This window comes from Brachyhypopomus gauderio, chromosome 4 (assembly GCF_052324685.1).
Source record: "Brachyhypopomus gauderio isolate BG-103 chromosome 4, BGAUD_0.2, whole genome shotgun sequence".
Lineage (NCBI taxonomy): Eukaryota > Metazoa > Chordata > Actinopteri > Gymnotiformes > Hypopomidae > Brachyhypopomus > Brachyhypopomus gauderio.
Window position 1 is genome coordinate 36,362,565 of NC_135214.1, and position 23,007 is coordinate 36,385,571.

Below are 23,007 nucleotides of genomic sequence, written 5' to 3' on the forward strand. Positions count from 1 at the left end.
GATACCATTTACTCACACTCAGTGTGCAGGGCTCTGCTTCAACTCCTGGATTTATACTGCAAAATAATTAAATAGATCATATCACAGTAATCATGAATGTTTGACAGAGTGTTGTTGGTTTTAATTGTAGATGGGTCTTACGTCTCTGTCCCATCTCCACTAGGAAAGATCAAAAGCATGACAAAAGGTATCACACACACACAAACACAAAACGAACAGCACCTTACAATGAGCTCAGCTATGGCTTTGCATTTGTTCCTCTATGACAAGCCAAAACTGATCTCAGGTCAGTGAGTGTGATAACTATAAGCCCATTTCTTCTGATCTCAGGTCAGTGAGTGTGATAACTATAAGCCCATTTCTGATCTCAGGTCAGTGAATGTGATAACTATAAGCCCATTTCTGATCTCAGGTCAGTGAGTGTGATAACTATAAGCCCATTTCTGGTCTCAGGTCAGTGAGTGTGATAACTATAAGCCCATTTCTGATCCCAGGTCAGTGAGTGTGATAACTATAACTCAATTTCTGATCTCAGGTCATTGAGTGTGGTAACTATAACCCCATTTCTGATCTAAGGTCAGTGAGTGTGGTAACTATAACCTCATCTCTACAGAGAAGGCCGACATCCTGCTGCTCAGAGCGAGTCTACCAGCCAATTTCCACCTTCAGCTCTCCGACCTGGAGTTTAATGAGATCATTGGATCAGGTGTGTGGACCATATTTACACACACACACACACACACACACACACACACACACACACACACACACACACACACACACACACACACACACACACACACACACACACACACACACACACACACACACACACACACACACACACACACCTCTTTTTTTGCTGCTTCCAGGCTCTTTTGGGAAGGTCTACAAAGGAAGGTGTCGCAACAAAATAGTGGCGATTAAACGGTGAGTTTGTAGTTTGTAGAGGTTAAAGTCTCTTTCATTTCATCAAAACGATTGTTTTGCAGATAAACCCTTGTATTCTGTTCAGTGCTACATGAACAGTGTGGATTAGTACATTTGTATTTAACTCTAATCTAGATCCAACCCTAATCTAGATCTAACCCTAAATCTAGAACTGAGCTCTGTAATGTAGCTGGGACAGTTGGACAGTTGGGTGGCCTGTTGTCCTTTACCTTTGTCTTCACTCCACATCCACACACACGAGCCTGTCCCTCTGGTCTCCTCTGGTCTCCTGCAGGTACCGAGCCAACACGTACTGCTCCAAGTCGGACACGGACATGTTCTGTCGGGAGGTGTCCATCCTGTGTCGCCTCGACCACCCGTGCGTGGTGCCGTTTGTGGGCGCCTGTGTGGACGACCCCAGCCAGTTCGCCATAGTGACACAGTATGTGGCAGGAGGATCACTGTTCTCCCTGCTGCACGAACAGAAGAGGTGACACACACACACACACACACACACACACACACACACACACATACACACACACACACACACACACACACACACACACTCACACACACATGCACACACACACACGCACACTCACACATACACTCACACATACACATACACACATGCACACTCTCATACACACATGCACACACACACTCACACACGCATACACACTCACATACACACAGTGACAGTGAGTCCTGTCCTGTCTGCTTGAGGTCTTTAGGATGTCCACAATCAGCACATCTGCAGTGGTCTCTCATCTCTGCAGAGTTCATCTGAGCTTCATATTGATCTGTTGAAATGGCAATGCCGTCTGGGGACATTGATCTATGTGAGTGGAGGTGTGTTCAAACTGTGTTTCACCCGTCAGGATCATCCACCTCCAGTCCAAGCTCATCATTGCGATTGACGTTGCCAAGGGGATGGAGTACCTGCACAATCTCACCCAGCCAATCATCCACCGCGACCTCAATAGGTGTGCACACATCATCATCATCATCATCATCATTATTATTATTACTATCATCAACCGTTGGTGCTAGCAGATTATTCTGATGTGTCCATCCTTTCAAAATGATGTAGTCAATATCCATTAACTTGTCTTTGTTTGGGCAGTGGTCCTCATACCCTTGTCTTGGTTTGGGCAGTGGTCCTCACACCCCTGTCTGGTTTTGGGCAGTGGTCCTCACACCCCTGTCTGGGTTTGGTCAGTGGTCCTCACACCCCTGTCTTTGTTTGGGCAGTGGTCCTCACACCCTTGTCTTGGTTTGGGCAGTGGTCCTCAAACCCCTGTCTGGGTTTGGGCAGTGGTCCTCACACCCCTGTCTTTGTTTGGGCAGTGGTCCTCACACCCTTGTCTTTGTTTGGGCAGTGGTCCTCACACCCTTGTCTTGGTTTGGGCAGTGGTCCTCACACCCCTGTCTGGGTTTGGGCAGTGGTCCTCAAACCCTTGTCTTGGTTTGGGCAGTGGTCCTCATACCCCTGTCTGGGTTTGGGCAGTGGTCCTCACACCCCTGTCTGGGTTTGGGCAGTGGTCTTCACACCCCTGTCTGGGTTTGGGTTTTGGTCCTCACACCCCTGTCTGGGTTTGGGCAGTGGTCCTCACACCCCTGTCTGGGTTTGGGCAGTGGTCCTCACACCCCTGTCTGAGTTTGAGCAGTGGTCCTCACACCCCTGTCTGAGTTTGGGCAGTGGTCCTCACACCCCTGTCTGAGTTTGGGTTTTGGTCCTCACACCCCTGTCTGGGTTTGGGTTTTGGTCCTCACACTCTTGTCTTTTTCCTGCTGGAACTCCCTTCCGTCCTCTGAGCTGGTGGTGGTGCTTTACAGCAGTGAGATGCACGTCCAGACTTGGGCCCCACTGTTCTGTACAGTATTATATTCTCCTCCAGAACACGTGATCCAGCTCACCAGCTCAGGGTGGAGCCCTTCGTGAGCTGGACCACGTGTGTACCTGTACAGTGAGAGGAGCCCCCAGTACTGTTGCTGAATTAGCAGAGAATTAAACCTCTGTGTTGGAGCCCGTGTTGGAGCCCATGTTGAGCCCGTGTTGAACCCGTGTTGAGCCCATGTTGCAGCCCGTGTTGGAGTGGGGTAACATTACACTGTGCTGTTGACCTTTATAAGGTGTGCAGGACATTGCTTTGAGAGAGCAGGGGTCTGTGTGCCCTGATGTTAGTCAGAAAGCTTGTGGATGAAACACTGTAGATGCTGTTGTGTGACTCCACTGTTGCTGTCTGTGTTATTTTCTTGTCAGCCATAATATCCTGCTGTATGAGGACGGCCATGCTGTCGTAGCTGATTTTGGAGGTGAGACACTACACATGCCTCATGAGACATTGCACATGCCTCATGAGACACTACACATGCTTTATAAGACACTACACATGCCTCATAAGACACTACACATGCCTCATAAGACACTACACATGCCTCATGAGACACTACACATGCCTCTTTATAAGACACTACACATGCCTCATAAGACACTACACATGCCTCTTTATAAGACACTACACATGTCTCATGAGACACTACACATGCTTTATAATACACTACACATGCCTCATGAGACACTACATATGCCTCATAATACACTACACATACCTCATAAGACACTAGACATGCATCAAAGACACTACACATGCCTCATAAGCAGTGTTGCGAATAACGCCGTTAAAAATAATGGCGTTAGGTAACGGCATCATTTTGTCAGTAATGGGATAATATAATTAGTTACTTTTCCTGTCGTTACAACGCCGTTTACGTTACTGGTCATTAAAAGCGGTGCGTTACTATATATTGATATACTAATGTGATCGGACCGCTGCCCAGGCTAGTGAGGAGTAACAGATCTCGATAGATCACAGTTCTCGGTGTAACACCTGTTTAACTTAACAAGTCAGTAAGCGATTGGCTAAGGCAGCGTTATGCTAGCCAATCAGAGCCAGTGTTTTTACACGCGCGCCGAAGCACGCGAGTCACGCGACACAAACGGAGAAGAGGCCAAAATGGCTTCAGGTGCAAGCCGAAGAAAATTGAGCATTTTCAAGGCGATATAAACATTATTTAAGAAAATACTTGAAGTTCCTGAATGTCTACCAGACTGGGTATTTGATTTATTTAATTAAGAATAGAGGTTTTATTGTTAAGTTTACTTCTGTTGTGAACAAATCAGTTTTCTCAGGTTGAGAGAATTTAATTTAATTTCATAGATGTAAATGCACTTTATATAGTGTAACTGTTTACTCTTGCTTTTTTTTCTTCTTTTCAAAGATTTGGGATTTTAAAGGATTTCATCCTGCACTGGTCTGTGGATGTGCAATAAATATCAAAAGTTAAACAACTTTCTGATCTACTCATTTCAACTGACTGTGAAAAATGCTTAAAAAAAAACAATTAATTGGCATATAACCTTTTTTTAACTGTAACGCAAATAGTTACTTTCCCTGGTAATGAGTTACTTTTATTATAGAGTAATTCAGTTACTAACTCAGTTACTTTTTTGAACAAGTAGTGAGTAACTATAACGAATTACTTTTTTAAAGTAACATTCCCAACACTGGTAACAGGATAATATAATTAATTACTTTTCCTGTCGTTAATTAAGAATAGAGGTTTAATTGTTAAGTTTACTTCTGTTGTGAACAAACCAGTTGTCTCAGGTTGAGAGAATTTAAGTTAATTTGTTAGATGTAAATACACTTTATGTGACGCGAGACCCGCGGCGAAGGATGAGACACGGGATCCTTGCTTTGCGTAACAGACGTCACTTTATTTAACAGATATTGCGCAATAGCACACGGAGAACAGAAACACTCACACAGCAACGTGTAGACTGTAGACAACGACGAGCACAAGACACTGCGCGAACGCACATTAAATAGACAGACCACATCAACCCCACGTGATGACGAGACGAGCCACAGGTGAGACGGATAATGACAAGACGCACCCGCACCCACGGAGCTACACTGACGCAGACGAGTAGACACAAACAACGTTAACACACGCCCCAAAAGGAAGGGTTCGGGGACCGTAGCGTGACAGATGCCCCCACCAAGGGCACTACCCGTCCCGGGGTGCCAACAGGACCGAGTGCCCCGAACCCACGTCGATGGGCGGATCCGAAGCGCCCAGTCCTGCGTCTGGGAGATGACCGCCCTCGGTGGAGAATCCGCCACGAACAGCCTAGAACACCCTCCCTGGGAAGACCGGGGAAAACACGTTAGACACATTTAACGGGACATTTACAAACACACAAACAGGAACATTAACACAGAGGCACGAAAGGGAAAAGGAGATTAGGCAGACATACGGGAATACATACGAAAACAGGAACGGACACACATGACAGTGGCGCCAGGCTGCGCGCCAGGAGGAGAGCGATCAGGGGAGAGAGACCGGGAGCTGCTGGGGCTGCAGGCGCTGCGGTGGGCGGTCCTCCTCCTGCCCTCGCTGCAAACCCTCCACCGGGCGCAGCGCGGCTGGTGGACGCGCCAGGTGCAGCGCGGCTGGCGGACGCGTCAGGTGCAGCACGGCTGGCGGACGCGTCAGGTGCAGCACGGCTGGCGGACGCGTCAGGTGCAGCACGGCTGGCGGACGCGTCAGGTGCAGCGCGGCTGGTCCCGCCCCTCGGTGGGCCGTACGGGAATCCTTCTTCACCCGGGGATCTCCCTCCGGACCTGGCAGTGGGAGGGGCCTCCTCTGCTTCCATATCTTCCTCACTGCCACGGCTCCAGCTCATGGGCTGCCCCGAGCTGCCACCCCGTGAACAGTCCATGTCGCTGGCTGGGGAGCGCTCGGGAGACGAGCCCGCCTCTGGAAACCTCCTCCTCTTCACCGTCCCGGCGGACAGTTCCGAGGGGGGAGGGCTCTCCTCTTCCTCCTCGGTATAGGAGCCCTCTTCCTCAGGGTATGCGGAGCACTCCGACGGAGGGTACTCCTCCTCGTCATACTCCTCTCCGCCTTCCTCCACGGTGGTAGAGGGACCTACGGGCGGAGGGATGTAGCCCTCCTCCTCGGTGTAGGACCCCTCCTCCTCACCGTAGTATTCGGTTGGGGCGGAGCACACGGAGTGGGGATAGTCCACCTCCTCTTCTCCCTCGCCATAATCTATGGTGGGTGCGGAGCATATAGAGGGTGAACTGTCCTCTTCCTCTTCTTCCTCGTCCGGAGAGTCCGCCCCCTCGAACTCGCTCTCGGGGGTCTTCTCCGTGGAGCAGAGCTCGAGGGAGCCTACCCGCAGAGGTGAGAGGTCCTTGGAGGGAGAGGGGTGACGCTCCTTCCAAAACCGCACCGCGGTCTCGCGGAAATAGTCCGCCAACTCCTCAGTCCTGGCTTCCCGAGCCCGAGGCAGCATAACCGCACATAACGGATCCTGCTGCATCGCTTCGAGGGTGACGGGGGCTCCGCGGTGCTGTGCAGGGGAATAGGCATGGTGGTGCTTGCTGGGCCTCCTCCCCTTCTTAGGTCGGGTGGTGTCTCTTGTCGGCTCGTCGTTCTGTGACGCGAGACCCGTGGCGAAGGATGAGACACGGGATCCTTGCTTTGCGTAACAGACGTCACTTTATTTAACAGATATTGCGCAATAGCGCACGGAGAACAGAAACACTCACACAGCAACGTGTAGACTGTAGACAACGACGAGCACAAGACACTGCGCGAACGCACATTAAATAGACAGACCACATCAACCCCACGTGATGACGAGACGAGCCACAGGTGAGACGGATAATGACAAGACGCACCCGCACCCACGGAGCTACACTGACGCAGACGAGTAGACACAGACAACGTTAACACACGCCCCAAAAGGAAGGGTTCGGGGACCTTAGCGTGACACTTTATATAGTGTAACTGTTTACTTTTTTTTTTTTTCAAAGATTTGGGATTTTAAAGGATTTTATCCTGCACTGGTCTGTTGGTGTGCAATAAATATCAAAAGTTAAACACCTTTATGATCTACTCATTTCAACTGACTGTGAAAACTGCTTTTTCAAAAAATCCTTATTCATTGGCATTGTCGTGGAAATTCTCCGTCACAACAACCGGGGTCTCTCTGTAAGAAAAGATACGAGCTCAGAGAGTGATAATTAGTAAAAGCAACACACACACACGTTGGTCACTTTACCAAATCACTCTAGTTTATTGTTCAAACCTCCAACCGTTTTATACAGTTTTAGGGCTGGTTGGTCATGTGAAACATTATCAGCACAATTACAGTCAGATGATGTATTCGTAAATACATTACATGTATATATATTTTTTACACTTTTTTTACTGTAATGCAAATAGTTACTTTTCCTGGTAACGAGTTACTTTTATTATAGAGTAATTCAGTTACTAACTCAGTTACTTTTTTGAACAAGTAGTGAGTAACTATAACTACTTTTTTAAAGTAACGTTCCCAACACTGCTCATAAGACACTACACATACCTCAAATAACAACACACATGCCTCATAAGACACTACACACGCTTCTTTATAAGACACTACACATGCCTCTTTATAAGACACTAGACATGCCTCATGAGACACTACACATGCTTTATAATACACTACACATGCCTCACGAGACACTACATATGCCTCATAAGACACTACACATGCTTCTTTATAAGACACTACACATACCTCTTTATAAGACACTACACATGCCTCATGAGACACTACACATGCATCATGAGACACTACACATACCTCATAAGACACTACACATACCTCAAAAGACACTACACATGCATCATAAGACACTACACATGCTTTATAAGACACTAAACATGCCTCATAAGACACTACACATGCTATATAAGACACTACACATGCCTCATGAGACACTACACATGCTATATAAGACACTAAACATGCCTCATAAGACACTACACATGCTATATAAGACACTACACATGCCTCATGAGACACTACACATGCTATATAAGACACTACACATGCCTCATGAGACACTACACATGCTATATAAGACACTACACATGCCTCATAAGACACTACACATGCCTCATAAGAGATCATTACAGCCTATTTCATCACTGCACGTAACGGCTCATTGGTTGTTTCAGATCATGTGTTGTTATTGTACTTGGTTTTTATTTCCTTGTTATTCTACATTGTTTGTAAGTGCAGCTCATGGTTGTCTTGCAGAGTCGCGGTTCCTGCTGTCAGTGGACGAGGACAATATGACAAAACAACCTGGGGTGTGTTTAGCTTTGCTTTCTGTGTGATGTTGTGTATAATAGGTTGAATGTGTTCTCTTTCACTAACAATTACATTTGTTTAAATGTGTTTGCATAGCACAGTAACTGTATGTTTGATAAGCATGTATCTATATGGGAATGTGCGTTTGATAAGTGTGTATCTATATGGGGATGAGTGTTTGATAAGCGTGTATCTATATGGGGATGTGTGTTTGATAAGTGTGTATCTGGGGATATGTTTTTGAAAAGTGTGTATCTGGGGATGAGTGTTTAATAAGTGTGTATATGAGCATGTGTGTTTGGTAAGTGTATATCTGGGGATGAGTGCTTGCTACATCGTGTTCTGGAAGATAATGGTCTGGGTAATATTATTTGTTACAGAAATTACATTCTTATATATATATATATATATATATATATATATATATATATATATATATATATATATATATATATATATATATATATAAGCATATATATATATATATATGCATATATATATATGCATTTTTAAAGGTGATCTCCTTATTCCTCATATTTTAATTTGCATTACGGAGATGATTTTAATAATCTTATGGAGATTTTTTTTTGTTTTATCGTGGCAAATGAGCTGTTTTGGAGATGGTACTGTTCAGCATTGCGAGGTGATTTTACCCTGCAGAATCTGCGTTGGATGGCACCTGAGGTGTTCACCCAGTGCACCCGCTACACCGTGAAGGCAGACATGTTCAGCTACGCGCTGTGTCTCTGGGAACTGCTGACAGGAGAGATCCCGTTCGCACACCTCAAACCTGGTGCGGCTCCACTCCACCCACACTTACATCTACCCCCTTCCTTAAGCAGACAAAAGAATTGATTCTAAGTGGAAAAAATAGTCCAACCACAGCTATAGCGAATGTAGGCCACGCTGAGAAAACGCTGCAGATGCTCAGATTGCTAACAAACTAGTGGACCTCTGAGTAGCAAACAGACATTATCATGTGCTGTAAGAGTTATTATGGGATGCAGCAGAGTACTTTGATCCCAATTAAGATGACTGTAATTTACTGGTAGAGAATAACTGGGGAAATGGGTTGGAAATATGTAAATGAAAGAATCTACATTCAATTGCAATTTGTGCACCCAAATCATTCATCATTCATTCATGCATCCATCCATCATCTTACAGCTTAATCCCGCTAGACCTGCTACGGGTCACGGGGGGGCTGTAGCCAATCCCAGCATCTCTGGGTGAAGGCAGGGTCACCATGGACAGGTCGCCAGTCCACCGCATGGCCAACACACACGCACACACTCCCACCTACGGGCAATTTCAGTGGTGGACAGTAACTAAGTAAATGTAATTCGTTACTGTACTTAAGTAACATTTCCATGTATCTGTACTTTACTCAAGTACTTTTATTTGGTAAGACTTTATACTTTTACTTCACTACATTTCAAAGCGAAAATTTGTACTTTTCACTTCGTTACATTTACAGAAACATCTCGTTCCTTTTTCATTTTTAAATCAACGTTTAATAAAATACCGAAAGGTAAAAGTGTACCATGTCACAGACTATAACCAATCAGCGCTCAGTAAGAGATTAAGATTTGTACGCTAAATGGCTGAGTATCTGACATGGCTGCAACAGATGTCTTCCCCCAACACCCCGGCCTTATTTAGCCGAAGTGTTTGTATTCCTCGAAAAGAAGAATTATTCGTATTCCTCCTCTGCATTCCGAAGAACACATCGCTGTCATCATTTAGGAACTCGCTGTCAAACTTGAAAAAACACATCGAAGTAAGTTCACCATTAGATTAGTAGGTTTATATACCCCGGTTAATTATATCACATTGAAGTACACTACATTTAACAGATGCTTTTATCCAAAGCAGTGTGCTAGTACCCGAATTGCAATCTGTGGAGATGCTAAGCGCCAGTTTAACACAGGAGACTCCCACATCAAACGTTAAAGCCGGGGACACATACACGCGAATTTGGCCAAGCGAAGCGAACTTCGCAATTTATTCCTATGAGGGAGGCGAAGGCAAGTAAATATGAGCGAAGCAAAATGATTAAAATTATTATTAAAATTATTATTATCGGGGTTGGGGGGCGGGGCGGCGGCATGTGTGTAAAATGTTGGGGGGGGGGGGGTGGCGGCGAGTGTAAATTGTTGGACACAAATTAAGTATTATGTCGCAATCGATCGCCAGTGGTTGGCGCCACAGCGAACTAGTAACTCATTGAATCATAAATGTAGATCAGAGGTAAATAAACTAGATTTTTTTTCAGTGTGAGAAATCGGATGTATGTGAAGTGTAGTGCGAGTGAAAATGGTCTCTGGTAAAGACAGTCAATGCGTGTGTCTCACGCTAGGACTGAAGTGGCCGGTTCGAAATTATTGTTCTGTTTGGTGGTGAATTATGTTTTAATATTAAACGGTTTGTCCACTTGTCTACCTTTCTAGTGTGAATTATTAATATGGATAAAGTTTGGAGATGAATGTTGTGAGGATAATATAGGCTAGTTTTGTGTATTTTGTGTTTGCTAGGCAAATGTAAGGCACTGTTTCCTGTTCACCTTTTGATCGAGTAGGCCTAGGGGTTTTGATGTGACGCTAAGAAAAAAAAGGTTTTTACTTTTACTTTTAATACTTAAGTATTTTTGAAGGCAGATACTTTTGTACTTCTACTCAAGTAAAAAATTGAGGTGAATACTTTTACTTTTACTTGAGTAATATTCAATGCAAGGTAACTGTACTTTTACTCAAGTACATAATTGGTGTACTTCGTCCACCACTGGGCAATTTAGAGTAATCAACCATCCTAACACACATCTTTGGACTGTGGGAGGAAACCGGAGTACCTGGAGAAAACCCACACAGGCACAGGTAGAACATGCAAACTCCACACAGACTAGACCAAGAATCAAACCAAGACTGCCTTGCTGTGAGGTGACAGTGCTAACCACCACACCACCATGCCGCCATTGCAGTGAGTGTTATTTATGGAAGCTGAGCTCATTAAACTGGAGTCTGTGCCTCTATTTCCACCCAGCGGCCGCAGCGGCTGACATGGCCTACCACCACATCCGCCCACCCATCGGATACTCCATCCCCAAACCACTCTCCACCCTCCTGATGCGAGGCTGGAACATCAACCCAGAGGTCAGTGTGTACCAGAGGCATCACCTCCCATGGTCACTGGTATAACTGTAGACCAGCTGTAGTCTAACCGATGTCTAACTGTTATCTAACTGTAGTCTCACTGTAGTCTGTTATCTAATTGTAGTGTAATTGTAGGCTCAACTCTTAACTGTCGGTCTGAGTGGATCTCAAAAGATGTTAGTCCAGTGTGAGATTTTCAGGTGGATTGACATTATGTTCAACCTTAAAACAGTTGTAATACTATATTACTATATATTATTATATTTTAACAGAGCAATAATTGAACATATATATATATCTGAATGACTCACTCATTATACGCTATATATATATATATATATATATATATATATATATATATATATATATATATATATATATATATATATGTATATATATATATATATATATATATATATGTGAGTCATTCGAATCACTACAGCCACAGCCTATGAGTGAACTCCTTCCTCCACCTCTCTCCTGCCACACCATGTTTGTTTGGCGTGATGTGTGTTGTCTATGGTTGCCATGGGCACCGGGCCCTAAGCAGGTTGCCATAACACTGAAAGAAGAACTTTGATGGTGTGCAGACTCGCGCACAGTTGGGACCGGCAGTAGATCTGAGCTCTAACCACTGACTGTACAAACAGCATACAAACACTGTTGTTGTTTAGGTGTATTGCTCTGATCAGCGTTAACAATATCTAGTAGGTTCATTCAAGGTCAAGTCACATTAATCAAAATAATTATCTAAACTACACAATGCAAATGATCACACATCAGATGTTGATCCTATGCATGTGAGGCTAGATTTTGACATCATAAATAAGGGAATAAAATAACATGACACCTTAGATAAATGTTGAAGTCTAAATAAAATCAATATTTGTATATTTCTCCTTATTCTGTAAACCACCTGATGCCTGTGGTTACTGGGTGGAGGAGAGTGACGTGGTAGTGATGTGGTACTGACATCATAGTAACGTGGTAGTGATGTGGTACTGACATCGTAGTAACATGGTAGTGATGTGGTACTGACATCGTAGTAACATGGTAGTGATGTGGCACTGACATCGTAGTAACGTGGTAGTGATGTGGTACTCACATCATAGTAACGTGGTAGTGATGTGGTACTGACATCGGAGTAACGTGGTAGTGACGTGGTACTGACATTGTAGTAACATGGTAGTGCTGTGGTAGTGACATCGTAGTACCATTGTAGTGACATGGTAATGATGTGGTAGTGAAATGGTAGTGACATGGTAGTGACTTAGTAGTGACGTGTAATGACGTGGTAGTGATGTGGTAGTGACGTGGTAGTGACGTGGTAGTGATGTGGTAGTGACATCATAGTAACATGGTAGTGATGTGGTAGTGACATCGTAGTAACATGGTAGTAATGTGTTAGTGACATTTACATTTACGGCATTTAGCAGACGCTCTTATCCAGAGTGACTTACAAAGTGCTTTGCATCTTAGTAACATGGTAGTGACATCATAGTAACATGGTAGTGACATGGTAATGACGTGGTAGTGACATCGTAGTAACATGGTAATGACGTGGTAGTAACATCGTAGTAATATGGTAGTGACGTGGTAGTGATATAGTAACATGGTAGTGATGTGGTAATGACATGGTAGTGACATCATAGTAACATGGTAGTGACGTGGTAGTGGCATGGTAGTAACGTGGTAGTGACATCGTAGTAACATTGTAGTGATGTCGTAGTGACATCGTAGTGACGTGGTAGTGATGTAGTAACATGGTAGTGATGTGGTAGTGATGTTGTAGTAACATGGTAGTGACATGATGGTGACATCGTAGTGACGTGGTAGTGACATTGTAATAACATGGTAGTGAAATTTTGATAGATAGATAGATAGACAGATAGATAGATAGATAGATAGATAGATAGATAGATAGATACTTTATTGATTCCATGAGTGGGAAAGTAATGTAAGTAATGAAAGTAATGTCATGTGGTAATGACATGGTAGTGACATCGTAGTGATGTGGTAGTGATGTTGTAGTAACATGGTAGTGACATGATGGTGACATCGTAGTGACGTGGTAGTGACATTGTAATAACATGGTAGTGAAATTTTGATAGATAGACAGATAGATAGATAGATAGATAGATAGATAGATAGATACTTTATTGATTCCATGAGTGGGAAAGTAATGTAAGTAATGAAAGTAATGTCATGTGGTAATGACATGGTAGTGACATCGTAGTGATTTGGTAGTGATGTGGTGGTGACATCGTAGTGATGTGGTAGTGACGTGGCGGTGAAATCGTAGTGATGTGGTGGTGACATTGTAGTGATATGGTAGTGATGTGGTGGTGACATCGTAGTGATGTGGTAGGCCTTCATTTAGTCATTTTTATAAAGGGATCACCTACACTCTCACTCTTTGTGTATGTGTGTCTCTCTCTCTGTGTCTCCCTCTGTCTCTCTGACCCCCAGTAGGAGAGACCCGAGTTTTCAGAGGTGGTGGCCAAACTGGAGGAGTGTCTGTGCAATGTGGAGGTAGGAGCCCTGACCTTTAACCTTTGATTTGCCAGGGAACCATGACCTTTTGACCTTTACCCTATAATGTGCCAACAGGAGCCATGACCTTTTGACCTTTACCCTTTGATGTGCCAGCAGGAGCCATGACCTTTTGACCTTTACCCTTTGATGTGCCAGCAGGAGCCATGACCTTTTGACCTTTACCCTTTGATGTGTCAGCACGCCCACACTGGCACCCCCTTCTGACTGCTCTGGTGTGCAGGACTGTGAGCTGTACCACTATCATAGCGTTTGTGACATTTTGTGCCTGTGTCTCTTCCAGCTGATGTCTCCAGCCTCCAGTAACAGTAGTGGGTCCCTGTCCCCCTCGGCATCCTCCGACTGTCTGATGGGGCGTGGGAGTCCTGGGCGCAGTCACGTAGCGGCTCTGCGCTCACGCTTTGAGCTGGAGTACGCCCTGAACGCCCGCGCATACGCCTTCTGGGGCCACGGGTGTGTACACACACACACACACACACACACACACACACACACATTTATGTTTACACTGACTCACAGGTGCACACATATAGACACATACACGAATATATATCTGAACACACTCAACACTGAACCCACTCGGATGCTGAGATATTTACAGCACAAAATGGATATTTGGTGGATTTTACATTCTAAGGGTTATGCAGAGGCTTCAAAGCCCAGATGGTTGTCCACACACAGGCCAGCGCCTGGAGCCAGACAGGAGGTGCAGGACGAGCTGTGCGGTGGAGGTGTGTGGTGGCAGTGTGCGGTGGCAGTGTGAGCCACAGTCCTGCTTCCCAGCCCTTGTGTTGGGAAATGAACTGCAGCTTGACGTGTGGTCGCTAGGAGACAGCGCTAAGGAAACAGTAGCAAGCAAATACAATGAAGCTTGCATGACATTCCTGCTGGGCAGCGTCACTAGTGGCACTTCACCGTTCTTAGAACTGCGTGTGTGTGTGTGTGTGTGTGTGTGTGTGTGTGTGTGTGTGTGTGTGTGTGTGTGAAGGCTTAGCAACAGTCAGCATAACCCCCGAAAAAGGAGGGCGGAGGGAGGGATGATGGAAAGATGACTCATGTGTCACCTCCAGAGCGGAGACAGCAGGCTGAAGGGACTCGAGGAGCACTGGAGGGGCCTGATTCAGTTCTTCTAACTCAGTTCTTCTAATTCAGTTCTTCTAACTCAGTTCTTCTGATTCAGTTCTTCTGATTCAGTTCTTCTAACTCAGTTCTTCTGATTAGTTCTTCTGATTATTCTGATTGCTTGTTTTTTTTATTAAATCAGGTGTGACGGAGCAGGATGTTCAACAAAGTGATAGACTCTGATGAACTGGGTTGTTCATGGGTCTCACAGACTCACTAAGACACACCCCATCTCACTAAAACACCACTACTCACTACAACACGCCCCTACTCACTAACACACACCCCTACTCACTAAAACACCACTACTCACTACAACATGCCCCTACTCACTACAACACGCTCCTACTCACTAACACACACCCCTACTCAGTAAAACACCACTACTCACTAAAGCACACCACTACTCACTAAAACACACCACTACTCACTAAAACACACCACTACTAACTACAACACGCCCCATCTCACTACAACACACCCATACTCACTAAAACACCACTACTCACTAAAACACACCACTACTCACTAAAGCACACCACTACTCACTAAAACACACCACTACTAACTACAACACGCCCCTACTCACTAAAACACACCCCTACTCACTAAAACACACCACTACTCACTAAAACACACCACTACTAATTACAACACGCCCCTACTCACTAAAACACACCCTACTCACTAAAACGTACCACTACTCACTAAACACGCCCCTACTCACTACAACACGCCCCTACTCACTAAAACACACCCCTACTCACTAACACGTGCTATATCAATCATGCTTCAGAGGACAGGTGCTAGCGATACATATGCTAGTTCCTCTGGAGATGTCTGTTTGCCAAAAGCTGAAAACGTAAATGCTGTTTTGCACCGGTGTAATCCCCAAACCTGTGTGTATTTTGAGATGTAGTTTTTCTGTCACTCTCGTAGTTCGGGGCGGCGTGCATCACAGGGGCTGTCTCTGGAGGAGCTCAGGAGGAGCATACACGTCCCCGCCATCGATCGCAATGGTTTGTGTGCAGATCTTTACACACCACTCGTTAAACACCACCCATTAAACACCACTCATAAACACCACCCATTAAACACTACTCACATAAACACCACCCATCAAAACACCACTCGTATAAACACCACCCATCAAAACACCACTCATGTAAACACCGCTCATTAAACACCACTCGTATAAACTCCACACATGTCAACACCACCCATTAAAACACCACTCATGTAACTCAATAAAGCACCACTCATGTAAACACCACTCATTTAAGCACCTCCCATTAAAACACCACTCCTTCACACACGTCTCATTACACAGGACTCTAATTCGAATGTCACCTGTTTGAAAACTCTGTGGTTTGGAGTGCAGGCCTTGGTTCTAGCGAGTCTTCAGTATGAGTCTAGTGGCAGTGGCGGAGTGAATCTGGGCTCTCCTCCCTGTTAGCGCAACAACATCGTTGGTCTTAACACACACCCTGCTCTAACACTCCCAGCTCAGATCATCCTGCCGGTTCTCTGTGATATGGGCAGGCCGTGCTGAGACCGGGAGCGTGGCGCAGGCTTCAGGTTCTGGTGTGGGTTCAGACTGCTGTGTTTCAGGTTCTGGTGTGGGTTCACACTGCTGTGTTTCAGGTTCTGGTGTGGGTTCACACTGCTGTGTTTCAGGTTCTGGTATGAGTTCACACTGCTGTGTTTAACATGTTCTCTCTGGTGTGTGACACATGGTTTGTTCTGTGTTGTTGCCGTAGGATACGTGTCAGATCCCATGAGCACCATACGCTTCCACTCATCCAGCAGCACGACCAGCCTAGAGGACAACAGCTAACGCCAGGACACACACACACACACACACACACACACACACACACACACACACACATACACATACAGTTGTGATCAAATTTATTCAACCCCCACTGAAATAAAGTGTTTTGGCCAGTTTGACATCGATTTTGATCATTTCAGTCATCTTATTTACAATTATATCAAAGAGGCACTTATAAATTAGACAAACATAACATAATATTTATGATGGAATAACCACAAATGTCTTTACTGTGCTCACATCATTATCAGTTTTATTCAACCCCCTAGTGACATTATTTTTTAGTACTTAGTACAACATCCTTTTCCAGTTATGACAGCTTTCAAGCGTGAAGCATAGCTTGACACAAGTGTCTTGCAGCGACCTATGGATATCTTAGCCCATTCTTCATGGGCAAAAGCCTCCAGTTCAGTCACATTCTTAGGCTTGCGCACTGCAACTGCCTTCTTTAGGTCCCACCAGAGGTTCTCAATTGGATTTAAGTCTGGTGATTGCGATGGCCACTCTAGAATGTTCCAGCCTTTCATGTTCAACCATGCTCTAGTGGACTTGGATGTGTGCTTCGGATCATTGTCCTGTTGGAAGGTCCAACGTCTCCCAAGCCGCAGGTTTGTGACTGACTCCATCACATTTTCCTCCAAGATCTCCTGGTACTGAAGGGAATTCATGGTACCCTGCACACGTTGAAGCTTTCCTGTACCATTAGAAGCAAAACAGCCCCAAAGCATAATTGACCCCCCGCCATGCTTCACAGTAGGCAAGGTGTTCTTTTGTTCATAAGCCTGGTTCTTCCTTCTCCAAACATAGCGCTGGTCCATTGTCCCAAACAGTTCTAATTTAGTTTCATCTGACCACAGTACACTGTTCCAAAACCTTTGTGGCTTGTCCACATGACTTTTGGCATACTGCAGTCGACTTTTCTTGTTCTTTGGAGTCAGCAAGGGGGTGCGTCTGGGCGTTCTGGCATGGAGGTCTTCGTTATGCAGTGCGCGCCTTATTGTCTGAGCTGAAACTTCAGTGCCCACATCTGACAGGTCTTTTTTCAGTTCCTTAGCAGTCACGCGGGGATTTTTCTCCACATTACGCTTCAGGTAGCGCACAGCAGTCGCGGTCAGGATCTTCTTTCTGCCACGACCAGGTAACGTTTCCACTGTGCCCTTTAACTTGAACTTGCGAATGATACTTCAGATAGTGTCTCTTGGAATATTTAACAACTTCGCAATCTTTTTATATCCATTGCCATTCTTGTGAAGAGCAATAACCTCTTCTCTTGTCTTCTGGGACCATTCTCTTGCCTTCACCATGCTTGGAAACACACCAGTAGATGTCTAGAAGGAGCTGAGTATCACAGTCCTTTTAAATCTGCCTAATTGGTGCTTATCATGCTTGATTGCTGCTCGTTGACATCCACAGATGTTTTCAATACCTGATGGAAAACACTGGAATGAACCTCTGTTCTTAGGAGTGGTAGTCGTAAAGGGGTTGAATAATTGTGTCAATGAAGAAATTACAAAAAGGCCATTTAATACTTTATGACAAAAAAAATTGATGCTATCTTAGTTGCATTTAGTTCTTTAACAAGTCCTTGTAAGATTTCATTATGAACACAATTACAAATGTGCACTGAATTCCATAAAACCCTTCGCAGCATTGGGGGTTGAATAAATTTGATCACAACTGTACATATACACACACACACACACACATACATATACACACACTAACACACACACACACATACATATACACTCACACTAACACTAACAATGTATCTCATGACATTTAAATAATGTATTTCCTGACATTACGTTTGTGTTGCTGCACTGTATTATTTGTAAATCTATTTGTAAACGTAATACAAGCGAACTATTCAACCAGACAGCTATTTGTTGTGAAACAAAATACCATTACAATTTCAAGCAATTTTAAGTATGTCAGCCAAAATTCCAGCACTTTTCAAACCTGAAACACAATGCAAATGTTCCTTCCCCTGTTTTGAGGGGTATTTCTTTACACTACGACATATCCTTACGGACAACACTGCACAGAATGACATGAACGTGCTCGTGTATGGCGTCAAAATAGGACCTAATGTTTTGAGAATCAAAAAACAGAATCCATAACCAAGAAATTACGTTTTGTAATTGAGAAAACTGTCATTAATATTGAGAGTTTAAAAAGCTGGTTTGTAAACACAATATTTGTTTTCAATAGTCTATTTTGAGTTTAATATTCTTGAAGAATCCGTTTTCGTTGCGCCTTTTCTCGTTCGCGCTTCTCTCGGTCTCGGTCTCGCCTCCAGAAGTTTCTCGCTTTTGACTTTTGGACCTGTTTTTATGGGTGGGCGGGATTTACACAGTCATTGGCTGATGGAGTTAAGCCCCGCCCACCCATGCCATTCTACACACACACACACACACACACACACACACACACACACACACACACGATTACAATATACAACAGGGTAGTCGTAACTCCACAACAATCTACTTCAGTCTATCTACTGTGGGTTACTAAAATAGATAATCGTTAAAAATAGCTGATATGAGAAAAAATAAACACACATCTTGCCTGTGTTTGCAGGTGTTGTGCCGAATTCCGACTCCCCTCGCGTGCACGCGCATATAGACGCTTCAGACGATAATCGCCATTTCCGTTGTTTCTATGCACAAATAAGTACTAATTATACCACAGTTAGTTCCGACCCTACAATGTGATTGGCTGAGAGGCGATCTAGGAGTGCCAATATTACATGTTATAGCACTGTAACCGAAGCTCTCCATGTATTACTCCGCCACATACAGGTAACCTAGCAACGAAGCGGCGTTTACAAGCCAAACAGCGCAACTACAAACAAGTATCAAAAGTATCAAAATGAATTACACGGATTTAATTAAATCTATTGGCTTCGAAACCATTTGTTTCGATCTGAAACTGGAGGATGACGTTATAAATGACCAGCCTGATTTCCTCCAATGAGCCTCCAAGGTTTGTCATGCTTACAAATAATGATTTGGATGAACTGGAAATGCAGAAAAACGAAATTAATACCGTTAAACAAACGTCCTGGGCTCTTAACGTATTTACATCCTGGTTAAAGAGCAACAACACTGCAGTCGATTTTAGTATTATCAACAAAAATGAAATGAATCAGCTTTTACGACGTTTTTATGGATCCGTCAGAAACGTGAAGGGAGAGTTATATGGCATCAGCAGCTTCGTTGGTTTAGAGCTGGACTGAACATATACCTGAACGAATCAGCCGTGGATGGTCAATAATTGTACTTTATTTTTAATAAATACAACTTTATCAACAGTTGTTTTTGTGTATATTTACCTCTATAATATTTATTGGGTAAGGCTGTTCCAGTGTTGTGTAAGTTTAGCAGCGAGCCATTGAATAGAACTATTTTAACTGGCGGAGTGTTTTTAACCAAACAGGTCATATTTTCTCGTCCTCTTTTACTCAAAATCTTTCAATAAACAGCGATAATGGAACTGTGGTATAATCGCAATAATACACTCGAGGTTCGTGCTATAACGGGTAATATCGGCACTGCTGTGCTGATCTACGGCACTCGGCCTGCGGCCTCGTGCCTACGACCGCAGCACAGCAGTGCCGATATTACCCGTTATAGCACTCCCTCTCGTGTATTATTGCGTCATTGTTAGGACAAACCTAGAGTGCTCAGTGAAATAAGTTATAATCACAGTACCCGAACCCACCCCAATTAACAGGGGAGTACTGTGATTATAACTTATTTCACTGAGCACTCTAGGTTTGTCCTAGCTACATAATAAGATATATTTAGGTAATAATTGTCTATTTTATATTTTATTTTATTAAAAATTAAATAAGTCAGGTTGTCATTAAGATATATAAGATGCACGGTTGTCTGTAATGACGTGGAACAAAGTCACGTAGTCGGAGGTGAACTTCGGTATATCAAGTGTGTTACTGTTCTCGTAATTCTCGGCATTCGATCCTCCTGAGTGCTACGGTAACAATCAATCTCGTACATTACATTTTATTTAAAACATTTAACACCCGTGAATCAGTGTCTTTATTTGGATATAGATAATGCTGCATTGTTTCCTGTGGTAGATCATTAACAATTAGTACTTATTTGTGCATAGAAACAACGGAAATGGCGATTATCGTCTGAAGCGTCTATATGCACGTGCACGCGAGGGGAGTCGGAATTCGGCACAACACCTGCAAACACAGGCAAGATGTGTGTTTATGTTTTCTCATATCAGCTATTTTTAACGATTATCTATTTTAGTAACCCACAGTAGATAGACTGAAGTAGATTGTTGTGGAGTTACTACCCTGTTGTATATTGTAATCGTGTGTGTGTGTGTGTGTGTAGAATGGCATGGGTGGGCGGGGCTTAACTCTATGGAGTCAAATTAGGGTCTTTAATGGTGACGAAAAAAAAATTATATCGCAAATATAAGATTAGCATTTTGCATTTTACATTCCTGATTTGTTTCTGCAATACTTTCCCTCTTTTGCGTTTCTTTCTTTTCTTTGCGTTTCACATTTTATGTTGCTGCTTTTTTTTGCAATACTTTCTCCCTTTTGCATTTCTTTATTTTGTTTGCGCGTCACTGCTTTTCTTTGCGTCTCGCATTTTACGTTCATAATTTTTTTTTGCGCTTCTCTTTTCTTTGCTCCGGTTTTACCCTCTGTGTGGGGGCCGGGAAAGAGGCGTGGCCAAGAGCGAAAGGCGTGCTGTGAACGTTCAGCGTCATCAGTTGAACCGTCACACAGCGCGGCAATTTGGTTACTGGTATCATGGCAGACGGTCGCCCAGCTGGACCACAGGTATATGCGTGCAGACATAGACATCAGGTGCTAAAGCACCACCAACTCTGCCCTTTATCAACGAAAGTGCCCTTTTAAAACTTCGTTTAAAAAATATATATTATTATTATTATTAACATTTTACTGAGGTCGGTTTGAAATGATCTTTTGAAAACCTGAGCGAATAAAAACAATGCCCTGAAATGCGCCACCACCTCGCAGCAGTTCAGTTCAGCGAGTGGAAGGAAGCTGAACTGACGCTGAACATTCACAGCACGCCTTTCGCTCTTGGCCACGCCTCTTTCCCGGCCCCCACACAGAGGGTAAAACCGGAGCAAAGAAAAGAGAGAAGCGCAAAAAAAAATTATGAACGTAAAATGCGAGACGCAAAGAAAAGCAGTGACGCGCAAACAAAAGAAAGAAACGCAAAAGGGAGAAAGTATTGCAAAAAAAAAGCAGCAACATAAAATGTGAAACGCAAAGAAAAGAAAGAAACGCAAAAGAGGGAAAGTATTGCAGAAACAAATTAGGAACGTAAAATGCAAAATGCTAATCTTATATTTGCGATATTATTTTTTTTCGTCACCATTAAAGACCCTAATTTGACTCCATATAACTCCATCAGCCAATGACTGTGTAAATCCCGCCCACCCGTAAAAACAGGTCCAAAAGTCAAAAGCGAGAAACTTCTGGAGGCGAGACCGAGAGAAGCGCGAACGAGAAAAGGCGCAATGAAAACGAAAACGGATTCTTCAAGAATATTAAACTCAAAATAGACTATTGAAAACATAAATATTGTATTTACAAACCAGCTTTTTTAACTCTCAATATTAACGACAGTTTTCTCAATTACAAAACGTAATTTCTTGGTTATGGATTCTGTTTTTTGATTCTCAAAACATTAGGTCCTATTTTGACGCCATACTATTTTGACCCCATACTCGTGCTCTCACAGGTTCACGCGCAGCATGCAGAGTCGAGCGCTACAGTCAGATGCAAAAGTAGAACTGAGCCAAGAAGAAAGCAAAAATATATATTTTTACTAGGGAAAATAAAACTAGTAACGCACAGTTACTTGGATAAGTAACTTTAATCTGATTACTGGACTGGAAATATTAACTCGTTATATTACTCGTTACTGAAAAATGTGGTAAGATTAGAGTAATGCGTTAATAAGTAACACTGACCAGGACATGCTTGGGAGCAGGAGATGGTAACAACTATTTTATATATGACTTTTGTAGCCTACGTATTGCGTATTTTCTTTGTCTTTTATCGCCAATACAGTTGGGAATTATGTAAGCTCCTGTCCTAGAATGACATTCAAACAATTACACTTGAAAACTATTTAAACACACACACACACACACACTCC

At 43.7% G+C, this 23,007-nt stretch overlaps 1 protein-coding gene across 2 annotated transcripts in view; it reads left to right on the forward strand.

Annotated features, from left to right (window-relative positions):
• The window catches only part of tnni3k (TNNI3 interacting kinase), a 28,228-nt gene extending 9,530 nt beyond the window's left edge, over positions 1–18,698 (forward strand). The window contains exons 13-25 of one of the 2 annotated variants that reach the window (XM_077004376.1): positions 131–187; positions 614–706; positions 873–930; positions 1,226–1,420; positions 1,815–1,919; positions 3,200–3,252; positions 8,105–8,157; positions 8,819–8,951; positions 11,198–11,307; positions 13,780–13,839; positions 14,144–14,313; positions 15,922–16,001; positions 16,743–18,698. In XM_077004376.1, coding sequence (XP_076860491.1) covers positions 131–187; positions 614–706; positions 873–930; positions 1,226–1,420; positions 1,815–1,919; positions 3,200–3,252; positions 8,105–8,157; positions 8,819–8,951; positions 11,198–11,307; positions 13,780–13,839; positions 14,144–14,313; positions 15,922–16,001; positions 16,743–16,819 — 1,244 coding nt within the window. In that variant the 3' untranslated portion in view covers positions 16,820–18,698. Of the gene's footprint in view, positions 1–130; positions 188–613; positions 707–872; positions 931–1,225; positions 1,421–1,814; positions 1,920–3,199; positions 3,253–8,104; positions 8,158–8,818; positions 8,952–11,197; positions 11,308–13,776; positions 13,840–14,143; positions 14,314–15,921; positions 16,002–16,742 lie in introns of those variants that run through there. The other variant, XR_013130616.1, reaches the window with a different exon arrangement.
• Positions 18,699–23,007: the final 4,309 nt, after the last annotated feature.